The 12,155-nt window shown below is 53.2% G+C and overlaps 1 protein-coding gene across 5 annotated transcripts in view; it reads left to right on the forward strand.

Moving 5' to 3' along the window:
- TMEM184B (transmembrane protein 184B) overlaps positions 1-12,155 on the forward strand; it is a 50,006-nt gene that overhangs the window by 19,988 nt on the left and 17,863 nt on the right. For all 5 annotated transcript variants that reach the window (XM_057556867.1, XM_057556866.1, XM_057556869.1 and 2 more), the window contains 2 exons: positions 5,434-5,683; positions 7,204-7,369. In XM_057556867.1, the coding sequence (XP_057412850.1) occupies positions 5,492-5,683; positions 7,204-7,369 (358 nt within the window). In that variant the 5' untranslated portion in view covers positions 5,434-5,491. The remainder of the gene's footprint in view (positions 1-5,433; positions 5,684-7,203; positions 7,370-12,155) is intronic.

Below are 12,155 nucleotides of genomic sequence, written 5' to 3' on the forward strand. Positions count from 1 at the left end.
ACTCCCACCAGGAATGTATGTGAGAGCCAGTTTCTCTGCATCCTCACGAGCATTTGATGCCACTATTTCGTATTTATATGTGGGTAGTGATATCTCATTGTGGTTTTAGTTTGCATTTCCCTAATTGCTAATGTTGAACAGCTATCTATGTGTTGGCCACGATCCTTCTTAAGTGAAATGTCTGTTCATGTTTTTTGCGCATTTTCTGATTGGATTGTTTGGGGTTTTTTGTTTGTTTGTTTGTTTTTTACTGTTGAGGTTTGAGCATTCTTCCTATACTCTGTATTCTAGATGCTGGTCGTGTGTTGGATATGTGGCTGGAAGATATTTTCTTCCACTGTGTGGCTTGTCTTTTCATCCTCTTCACAGAGGCACAGCATGAAAGTTATTACTTTTAGTGAAGTCCAGTCAATTTTTCCTTTTACAGGGTCATGCTTTTGGTGTCAAGTCTAAGAACAGTTCGCCTAGCCCTAGGTTTCAAAGATTTTCTCCTGTGTCTTCTAAAAGTTTTGTAGTCTTACACTTTACATTTAAATCCATGATCCATTTTGAATTAATTTTTGTATATGGTATAGGGTTTAGGTTAAGGTTCTTTTTCTTTTTTCTTTTTTGCTTCTGGATATCCAGTTGTTCCAGCACTATTTATTAAAAAGTTAATTCTTCCTCCATTGATAAGGACTTTTATTTTTACATACCCACCATGCACCTAACAAAATTGGCAAGAATTCCTGTGTGCTGTGTATTTCAAAGATGTCTTCTTTTAATCATTGGTTTGTTCGCATCAGGACCCAGCAAGGTCTAGTAGACATTGTGTTTAGTTGTAATGTCTCCTTGGCTCTTGTTCTATAACAGCCCCTCAGCCACCTTTGTTTATAAGCCACTAATTCCTGGGAGAAACCAGGTCATTTGTCCTATAGACCGTCCTGTGGTCTGGCTTTGGCTGCTACTTCCTGGTGATCATCTGTTTTGTTACCCTCTGTATTTCCCGGATACTGGTGGTTAGTTCTAGCGACTTGTTTTGATTCCAGTTCACTTTTGGGGTGAGGGTCCTTCCTAGTTGGTGCTGTGTGCTGCCTGTGCACCTCACTGGGGGGCTCAACACTTCTGGCTGCCCCTCTTTAGTGATGTTGACCTTGACTGTGGGTTTGGAGGGTGCTGCCTGTTCCATCCCTTATCAAGTTCCCCTTCAGCCTCTCACTTAGTGGTTTCATCATCCACTGATGATCTGTATCTATGCCCATTACTTGTGTTAGGAGTTGCAAAATGGTCATTTTTTGGTCGCGTTCTGTCTCCATTTACTAATGGGCTTGTGTAAAGTGGAACACTCCCCCGACAATGACGTTGTTACCCTCAAATATTATAGATGAAACAACTGAAGCTCTGAGAGATGAAGTCAAGCCAGCAGGCGGTGGAGTCTGGCAGGAACTCGGCTCGGTGACTTCACAGCTGGAGCTTGGTTACGCTCCGTAGAGACTCTGCCCCAAAGTCCCTGCCGCTTCAAAGCCTTCCCCACCCCTCTCCCCGGCCTTGGCCAAGGCAGTTGGTGCTTCCTCGGGGTTCCCTGGGTGCTCGGCACTCACCCTTGTGCAGTGCGGTGGGGTAAGGCCTCTGGGTACCCCTGTTGCATCGAGCAGGCGTGTAGAGGAGCCGTGAGTCCTTGAGGCTGAGGCTGGGTCTTCCATGCCCAGCACAGCATCCAGAGGCCTCCGGATGTGTTTGTTGGAAAAATGACTCCAGCGTCTCCCCTCAGGCTCTCTGCCTGACCCTGGCAGAAGTTTAACGTTCAGTCGATTAAGAAAATACAGGGGACCTGCCAGAGCATCTGGGGTTCTGAGCTGCATCCGTGTATCCCCCCTTCTGGCATGTGTGTGCCGCATTGAAGAAAGGCAGCCGGGGGGGGGCTTTTCCCTGGGGAGCAAACTCCCACTTCTCCCAGGTCCGGGGCTCCACCGGGCCAGTGTCCTGCTCACTTGTGGGACCTGGGCAGGCAGAGGTCCTTTCCAGGTAGGTGCCCGTCCCGAGTGTGAAAGGATGGGACCCCAGTGTACATCCTCTGCCACCAGCACCCACACTCTGTGAAGTTTGTGGGGTCTAGTGCCGTGAGCTGCCTGGGGTCCTGGGAACAGGGTGAACTCTGGGAGACAGCCTTCCAGGAGCTGCCTTCACCTGCCTCTCTGGGTGCCGGGGCCCCTGCATCTGTAAGTCAGAACATTGCCTGAAGTATTTTGGGGGGTTATTATGAAAACCCTCAAGTCATTTTGTGCTATCCCAGGAAGCTGTAAAACCCAGTTTCACATCATTTTTCTCATCTCTAAGATGTAGATAGTGTTACTTACTTCAGAATTGCTGTGAGAGAAAGCATGAGATCATGTTGGGGAAAATGGTTTGCAAACAGCGAGGGGCGCCCGAGAGTGAAGTAAATGGTTTGTGTATCACAGGGCCCCAGTACGAAACGTGGCCAGCGTGGGTCGGGCCGCTGGAGTGCTCGCCCAGGTTGTGGCTTCCCCTCCTGGGAAGTACCTCCCTCCCCTTCCTGCAAGAAGAAGTCAGGGCCCTGGTGAGACGGCCGTGACCCCTGTCCAGGAAGGGGGCTCTGGAGCCCGAGGGCAGCTCATCCACGGCCCGGGTTGGTAGACAGTAGGCACCTAAAACGTGTTACAGGACCTGGGTTTAAGTCCAGCGTCTAATCTGGGGGCAAGTCACCTGCCCTCTCTTGAGTAGACTTCTTGGGAACCAGATGACCTACATAAGGAGGGCACTTGAGTGTGAGGAAGCAGAGTCCCAGCAAGAAACGGTGCGGAGCCTTCATCAGCTCCCACAAGCTGCATATATGCCCTGGAGGGTTACCTGTGGTGGGGTCAGAGCTCAGCGGTCTCCCCTCTGGGGAGTCTGTACAGGGCCCTCTCAACGCTGCCGTTAGTAGAGGACAAAACAGCCTTTGACACACCCGGCCCTTGCTCAGAAGGAGAAGATCGGGGAGTATTTGTACTTCCTGAAGCCCCCCCTCCCATTTCCTTGTGTTTGTTCATTTAATTTGGGATGACAGACAAAGATGATGATTTACAACCCAAATCTTCTTTTTCTGGAAATATTTCTGGCACTGGTTTTCAGTTTTGCAACCATACTTACAGGAGCTATTCTTAGACTTGTCACTGTGTCTCTTTTTCAAAGCACCACCAGTCTTTATATAGACACCTTCTCCAGTTTTGAGTTTCTTTATATAGATGACGTCTCCAGTTTTGAGTTTTTAATCTAGATTCTTCTCTTGGTTGGTGTGTTAGAGATCATTTATTTTTATAGGAAAATAGCAATATAGAGGGCTCTCCTGGGGTAATAACTTACAGCTAGGAGCAGACATGGCTCAGATGGGGGCAGAAGGGTGGGGAGGGGGAGATGGTGGGCAAAGAACCTCTTCTTCATTGCGGGGTCATGGTGCACCCCGGGAAGGCCCAGGGAAACCTCCCGTTGGTGTCAGAATGTTTTGGCTGAGAATATCAGCTCAGACTGGGAAGGCACTGGGAGAGGTCATCTGGACTGACCTCAGGGTTCAGGCTGAGATGGTTGGGTTTGGGGGTTTGGCCATTTTCTGGGTCAGGCAGTGGGGACCCTCTGGGCCCAGTGAGCCCGTGCAGGCACACAGCTGGTTGGGGTGGAGCTGAGACTTGAGCCCCGGCCTGGGCTCTCTCTACTCTCACCTTTGCATCTGTTTGCATCAGTGGTTGGTTGGTCCCCTGGTCCATCGCAGGTTAGTTTTCCAGGGCCTCTGTTGCCAGGAGACTCTGTGACCCCAGGACGGCGTGCCCAACCTGTCAACAGGTGGCAGCAGTGAAAGGCACTTCCGTCAGGGCTGTGGGTCTCGGAAGCCCGCGGATGCAGGAGTGGCCAGCCCTCCCAAGAGCAGTTCCGGGTGCTTCTGACAGAATGGCTTTGCTTTTTGAGAGCGGTTCTAGCCCCCGGCCAGCATTGGTCCCTTTTGTGAACTTGCCAGGAGATCCCTAACAACAGCTCTTCCCTTAACATCTGGGTTACCATCCAGCATGAAACCATTAATTTGTTGCCACCAGGAAGTGCGGGGCTGACATGACAGCCCACCTGGGGTAACTGCCTGGGACCCTGGAGTACCGTCCTGTGTCCCGCCCACTCCCATCTCTCCCACCCAGAATCTTCCTTTATGCCAGCTTCCTCAACTCTGTTCTTTGCTTCTCTCTGAAGTACCTCAAATTCCTTTTGAAATAAGTTGTGAAAATCAATAGATAATAAAATAAATGTTACAAATGGCCTTGGTGCTAAGCTTGGTGCTGGGGATTTAAAGATGGAAAAGTGGTCTTGCCTCAAAGAGTAGGCAGTCTTAGGAGGATAAACGCGAGGAAATGACAGAACTGCGTGTTATGTAGAACAACAGAGGCGGGTGAAATGCATGGAAGTACCTGGCTGGGGAAAGTGAACAGGACAGGCTTTTAGGAAGAGTGATACATGAGCTAAATTAAAAGGTGAGCAGTTTGTTGGTGGCGAAGGGCCGCAAAGTCTCCAGAACGGCACAGCTGGATGGTGAGGAATGGATGTTAGCCATTAGGGAAACTGGGGAGAAATGGCAAAGAAAAGACACATACCCGTAGAGGGGATGCCTCATTGCTAAAGTGATCTTGCTAGACCCGGAGGTGTAAGGATGGGCGGAGCCAGCAGGTAATTACTGAACACCTGCTGTGTGCCCACACTGTTCCAAGTGCCAGAGATCCAGTCGTGAGCAGAACGGGGCCCCTGCCCTCAGGGAGCTTGTGTCTGGTGCAGGAGGCAGTTAATGAACACGTGAGTAATGTACAGTTTGTCAGATGGAGTCGGATGGTAATGAGTGCTCTGGAGAGACATCAAGCAAAGCAAAGTGGTCAGGAGCGCCTGGGGTGAGGGAGGGCTTGCCACATTTGAGCAGGTGGTCAGGGCAGAGGCCTGAAGGAAGTGCGGGAGCGAATTGTGTGGCTGGGCAGAGACAGCCAGTGCAAAGGCCCTATGGCAGGAGCAGGCTTGGCGTGTCCAAGAAACAGCAGGAGGCCAGTGTGGCTGGAGGGAAGGATCGAGATGGGAATTGTGATGAGATCAGAGAGCATGGAGGGCCCATGTGCTCTGTAAGGACAGGAGCTTATACTCCGACGGAGATGGGAGCTGTTGGAGGGTTTTGAGCAGAGGAGGGACCCAATCTGGCTAACATCTTAGAAGGTTCACACGGCTGCCGTGTGGGGATGGTGCGGGCAAGGGCAGAAGCAGAGAGATTAGTCAGGAGCCTGTTCCATTAATCCAGGGGAGACATGCTGGGGGCTGGAGTGAGACGTGGTCAGGGTCTGGTCACATTTTGAAGGTGGAAGTAGAGACCTGGAAGGTTCTTTCCAACACCGCCACTGATGCTGGAACGAGGCTAACATTGCGGTTCCCTCTCTCTAGGCCAGCTCATCACTTACCCCGAGGGTTTCTCTCAGGAAGCCCCCTGCTGCCGGGCACCATGACTGTGAGGGGGGCCGCACTGGCCCCAGATCCAGCGTCGCCCACAACAGCAGCAGCCTCGCCCAGTGTCTCCGTGATGCCCGAAGGCAGCCCCACGGCCATGGAGCAGCCCGTGTTCCTGATGACAACCGCCGCTCAGGCCATCTCTGGCTTCTTCGTTTGGACGGCCCTGCTCATCACCTGCCACCAGGTACCCAGGCCGGGCAGGAGCCCCTGAGCCAGTGAGCCCCAGCCCTCTAGGGAGGTCCTGAAAGGTTTGTTGTCCAACAGAGTATTAGTTAGGCCAGGCCAGGCTACACTGCAGTACAAAATAAGCGCGAAATCTCAGGGGCTTCACCCGGGGGAGTCAGGTTCTTGCTCAGTCAGCCCAGTGCAGGTCAGTCTCCGTTCTGTAGCCCAGCATCTTGCAGCTTTCAAGACATCATCCATCTGACAACTGTGGGGAGGGGCGTGTGCAGAAAGCACTCTGGGTGTTTAACCTTCTCAACCAGAAATGGCCCACTTCCATGGGCCAGAACTGGTCATGTGTCTAGCCTAAACTGTAGGGGAGCCTGGGAACTGCGCAGGAGCACAGGATGGCAGTGACCCCTTTGCAGATGAGAAAATTGAGACCCAGAGAGGGAGGAGGGCGGGGAACTAGCCTAGTCACGTACAAGTTGGTGGCGGAGCTGGGATAGAAGTCAAGTCTCCCGTCCCCCTGTGCTCGCTGTCCCCGGGGAGGCTGCCACGGGCTGGGACGTGCCTTGGCTGCCCCAGGAAGAAGGTTTGAAGGTTGCCAAGCGAAGAGGGGAGGCTGAGCCTGTTCGGGTCCCTGTGTTCCCCGTCCCTTCTAGAACTCGACTGCTTCCAAGGCGGTTGGCTCACAGCAGATGGGGAATACTTTGTTCTCTTCCTCCCAAGCCCAGGGCTCGGCTGGGCCAAGCATGAAGTCATGGGAGCGGAGACGAGAGACTCTGGCTGCTGGGACTGTGCAGCGTGGTTAGAGCAGTTCTTGGCATTTGTGTGCAGCTTTTATTTTTTCTCCTGCTTTCTAAAAACCGCATTGCATTCTCCCAACTTCCCAGCAAGGCAGGCAGCACTGCACCTGTTCAACAGATGGGAAAGTGAGACAGGCCATCACTGCAGCCTTTCGGCCAGGAAGTGCTCCCACCTTCTGTGAAAGTGAGGGTCCCGTCCCTCCCGTCCTCTACACCATAAGTTAGTTAAGGGACGGGGTGGGGTGGGCGATCACCTGGACGCCTGTGTTTTAGCTCCATGCCCCAGGAGCCAGGTGTTTAGAAAGGCCAGGCGGCGGAGGGACACGCACACGCATGGTAATAGCCTCCTCTGCACCAGGCACCCAGTTCCCAAACCTGGCCGTGCACACGGGTCCCCAGGGAGCTTGTCACAGCTGTGGATGCCGGCACATCCCTGGCTGATTTGCACAGTCTTGGGCGTGGCCTCGTGGCCGGTGTCTGTGAGGTGTCCCCGGGGCCACCACGCGCAGCCTGCAAGCTTCACGCACCCTGTGGTTGGATGCTTCCACAGCCTCATGACGGAAGTTTTGTGTCATCACACTTTACAGAGGAGGACGCCAAGGCTCAGGGTTGAGTAACTTGGTCCCGGCGCTAGTGAGGACAGAGCTAGACACGGGCTGGTCTCCTCCTTCTGTGGAGCAGGCGGGCCAAGGCGGGCCGTGGGCTGTGACTGACCCGGCCCCTCTGCCCCCAGATCTACATGCACCTGCGCTGCTATAGCTGCCCCAACGAGCAGCGCTACATCGTCCGCATCCTCTTCATCGTGCCCATCTACGCCTTCGACTCCTGGCTCAGCCTCCTCTTCTTCACCAACGACCAGTACTACGTGTACTTCGGCACCGTGCGCGACTGCTACGAGGGTGAGGACAGCGCGAGCGGCACCGGGAGGGCCAGGGGAGGGGGGTGCAGAGCTGGGCCGGGGGCTGTGCACCCACCTTGTCTGGGAGCCAGAAGCCCCTCCTCCCAGCTTCCTCCCTGAGGGGCCAGCCGTCACTTCTTGACCCCCTTCACGGTTTCCATCCAGGTACCAGCGCACATGTAGCCAGAGTCTCACCTGCTGAGGCGCTTTGCAATGTGGCCCCCAAACACCTCCGCAGATACCTGGGAGCAGGGACCCTCCACCTGTGTCTCATTTCTCAGGGCTGGCATCTCTGATGGGGGGGTGGTGGGCAGCAAATAAGTGGTCTGTTTGTAGGTAGAAACCCCAGGTACAGACAGGTAAGGGGCTTATCCAGGGGTCTGTGGTAAGGTGGCAGCAGGACTGGACCTCCCTCCCCGCGTGTCTTAATTCTGAGGGCTTTGTCCCAGGAGGAGCTCGTGCTCCTGGGACAGGTGACTCGCTGCCTTTCAGGGGGCAGTTCTCATGTGTGGTGTGAAAGCATCACCTGCTCCTATACCGAGTTGCAAGCACCGGCCAGACCCTGTGCTGGGCCCTGGGCAAGCCCGCCCTCAACCCGCCTGCTCTCCGGGCGTCTGTGCCACCTAAACTGTCAGCACAAGGAGACAGGGACGCTCTCTCCCGGTGGCCCTGGCCTGGGGTGGGCAGGGGGCAGCGTCTTAGAGAATGAGTCAGCGTCTGCCGTGTCGTACCGTGGATGAGCATTCATTCTGGGCAGAGGGGAGCCCCAGCGTGCTGGGCTGGGAGGTGCTGGGAGCTGTGCAGAGGAGAGGCCAGCAGCTGGAGGGCATTGCCCTGGGAGCAGGGACGAGGACATACAAAGCCTTGTGGGACATAGAGGGAAACTTCGATTTTCTTTTTTACTGGTGATACACAAAAATATGATGCGATTGGAAACTGCAGTTTAGAAAATCTCCAGGTGGTGGGTGGGTGAAGGAGGGGGTGGCCAGAGGCCCCAAGACAGGTCACAGGCCAGCGATGCTTTGGCCTGTACCCAAACAGGCCAGCAGGGATGGGAAGGAGGGCCCTGAATTCAAGATCCCTGCTCTGATGCCCACGCTCCTCTCACGGTCCTGCGTTTTCCTGATCCTCCCCGTACCTGCACTGCTGGTTTCGGGTAGAGTGACCGGACCTGGTATTCCTTATGCCGAGGCCCGGCAGCTCTGACCACGACTGGTTATTTGCTTCCCAGACCCCAGAGGGCTTTGCCCCGGCCCTGGGCTCAGTGGATATTGGGGTGCAGCATGCTCATCCCCAAAGAAGCTGGAGTCTCTCTTCTTGTCCCGCTTTGAACCTGTGCATCCCTGAGGACTCGCAGGGCACAGGAAATGCCTTTGGACTTGGCGAGGGAATGCAGGCACCTAACAGGCACAGACTGCACCCCACCAGCCCCTGCGGTCACATTGACCCCTCTTCCCGCCCACCCGGGCACATCAGTTTCCCCAGTGGTTGCAGAGCTCCTCCTCCTCCTTCATCCTGACTCCAGCATCTCCTCAGAAAGGCCTTCCCCGTCGCTCCCGCTCCCAGCCCCCTGTCCGAGTCCTCTCGGCCTCACCGCGGTTTGCAGTGAAGCTCAGACAGCCTGCGAGCCTGGTTTGCTCCGTCTCCCTCGTGGACTGTCAGCTCCATGAGAGCAGGAAAGGGCGGAGAGCCTGTGCGACAGAGCCAGGCACGTGATGGGTGCTCACTCCTTCTGTATTTTTCGAATGAATAAGGGACTTTATTGAACACCTGCTGCATGCCTTGCGTTCGCCCACATGGGGCCTCATTGAATCCCCAGGCTGGCCCGGCTCTGTCAGGTGAGAACACTGCGGCCAGGCGGGGACCTGCTCAGGGCATAACTGGGGCTCTAGCGCCTGGTGTTCCTGGAAGCAGTGGAGTCCCCAGGGAGACCTTTGGGCACCTGGGGAGCTGTAAAGGCTGGGGATGGGGAAGGTGGGGCTGAGAACCCTTTTCCGTTCAGCTGCCAGCCTTGCACGGTGCCCAGGAACAGCCGATGCCGACTGGTTTCTTCAGAAGCAAAAAGCTGATCCCTGCTGGGGGCGGAGGTGGGGGGTGTCTCCTATGTGATGGGGGGCAAGTATAGGCTCCTTTCTCTCCTGGGCCCTGAAGTCTGGGGCGCATGGCAGAAGGGGGGGGCGCCGTCGGGGCCTCCGCACCATCCTCACTCCAGGCCGCAGAGACAACAGCAGATGGTTGGTAGCTCCCCCCACCCCAGAAGCCCTTTTGTTCAGGCGCTGCCTGTCCCAACTTTCCTCCCAGCCACGTAAGGGCCCTCACGGGAAGCCTGCTGCCCTGCGAAGCACATCTCCTAGCAACGCTATTATCCGCTTGGCCTCTCCGAGGGAGTTTACAAACAGCACAGCAGCTGCTGTGAAGTTCAGGCTGCCCCCGAGTTCACCAGCTTGCAATGTCTGAGTCAGTGGGCTTGGCCCTGGCCTGGCCAGTTCGTGCACCTCTGCTCTGTCTCAGACCCTCCCCCTTTGTGGTCTTATCTGCAGGTGCCAGCAGCTGCCAGCAAGAGCTTCCCCTGTAGAGTTGGTGATGGGGTGTGTCCCTTACAATTCAAAAAGAACCCCCCCTCACCGTTCATTCCTCCTCCCACCCTTCCTCCTCAGTGTCCCAACACCCGGGTGGGATAGGAATCGACTGGGCTGGAGGCCTCTTACTTCAGGCGGAGCCAGCCCGTCCCGCAGGCCAGGTCAGAGCCAGACTCTCTGCCGGGCATCACAGAGACATTTGCTTTTCTTTTTAACAAAATTAAAACAACTAAAATTTTACTTTTATTAAGGTAATACATGCACATGTTTGAAACACAGAACTGCCCCAACTCCTCCTCACTCCCAAAGTCATCCTACTTTAAACTCTTTAAACTGGTTTCTTTTTCTAGAATAACCTAAAAATATGCTTATACTGTTGTTTCTTGATTTTTCAGTTTTATGTAGTGTTACATAGTGACTTCCTGCTGTGGAAGGTCTTGATTTAGGTATGTTACCTCCAACTACACACACACACACACACACACACACACACACACACACACACACACACACACACACACACACACACACACACACACGTTTTCTTTCCTTCTTAGTCTGTGTTCAGCGTGTACATCATTTCATGTCTGTAAATGTTGTTCAGAGCTGAGCCTGACAGTGTCCCAAGACGACATTTCCTTGTTGGACTTCATTTTTCCTCTGGTTACTACTTGTCTTGCTTTTTGGTTTGCTCTGTTTTCTGTGTCTCTATCATTACTTTATTCTGCAAATGCTTCAGTTGAGTGAAAAAAGAAGCCCTCCTGTCAGTGACGCCAGACACATCAGCTCATCTCCTAGCTCTAGGGTTTCCGGGTGGTGATCCTCCTGGGGCCCTGCCCTTCTTGCTCCCGTCTGGACTGGTTGCCCTTGAGGCCTCTTACTGCTCAGCTGTCGTCCTGGGTCTTTCCTTCACCGTCATCCCGGGAATCCTGTCGCCTCTCCTGTCCTGAATCACCTGCTCCCTGGATGCCATCTTTTCCACGTTTGACGTTTGCTCTCTTTTTAGTTCGTGTACATCTTCTAGGAGCTTCCTGAGAAAAAGTTGCATGGGAGTTTTGTTTTTTGAAATCTGAAAATTATCTGCAAATATCGTTATTATATTGTTTATTCGATTGGTGTTCAGTGGGAATATGATTCTAAATTGGAAATCATTTTCCCTCTGAATTTTGAAGGCATGTTTTTCACATTCTCTTAGCTTCCAGTGTTGTTTTTGGAAAGTCTGCTGGATTCTGATCCTTAATGATTGTATGTGACCTTTTTTTTTTTTTTTTTTTTTCCCCTGGCTTTTAGGATCTTGCCTTTATCCCCATTGTTCTGAAACCTCACAAGAGGTGGGATGTTCATTGTGCCGGGCACCTGATGGGCCCTTTCAGTTCAGTGTGGAAACAACTCCTGTCCTATGGTTCTGGGACATTTTCCTGAATGTTTTTCTGATAATTTCCTCCCCTCCACTTTATTATCCCTTTCTGGAATTCCTGTTAAGTAGGATGTTGCACTTCTGGATTGAGCCTCAAATTTCCTTTACAATTTCCTGGGATTTTCCATCTCTTTTTTGTTCTGCTTTTCAGGAGGTGTTTTTTTTTGTTTGTTTGTTTTTTGTTTTGTTTTTTAATCTTTACCTTTGAGCTTTTCTGTTGAAGTTTTTCTCTCTCGCTCTCTTTTTTTTTGGCTGCATTGGGTCTTCGTTGCTCCGCGCAGGCTTTCTCTAGTTGTGGCGAGCAGGGGGCTACTCTTCGTTGCGGTGCGCAGGCTTCTCATTGCGGTGGCTTCTCTTGTTGCGGAGCACGGGTTCTAGGTGCATGGGCTTCAGTAGTTGTGGCACACGGGCTCGGTAGTTGTGGCTCGTGGGCTCTAGAGTGCAGGCTCAGTAGTTGTGGTGCACGGGCTTAGTTGCTCCACGGCATGTGGGGTCTTCCCAGACCAGGGATCGAACCCATGTCTTCTGCATTGGCAGGAGGATTCTTAACCACTGCGCCACCAGGGAAGTCCCTCTGTTGAGGTTTTATTTCCTTTATCATGTTGTAAAATGTCAGGAGCTTGTCCCTGCTCTCTTTTTCCTAGCCTTGTTCTTGGTATTGGTTTTTCTTTCTCTGGGGATGCTAATTACAGTTTTCTTCTGTTCCCTGCATTACCTCTGTCTCCTGAGTTCCTTCCATCTGTTTGTTTGCTTTGCTCTTTGACCTTTGGGTAAGAAGCTTTCCTCCAATG

This window comes from Balaenoptera acutorostrata, chromosome 11 (genome assembly GCF_949987535.1).
Source record: "Balaenoptera acutorostrata chromosome 11, mBalAcu1.1, whole genome shotgun sequence".
In the NCBI taxonomy this organism is placed as follows: Eukaryota; Metazoa; Chordata; class Mammalia; order Artiodactyla; family Balaenopteridae; genus Balaenoptera; species Balaenoptera acutorostrata.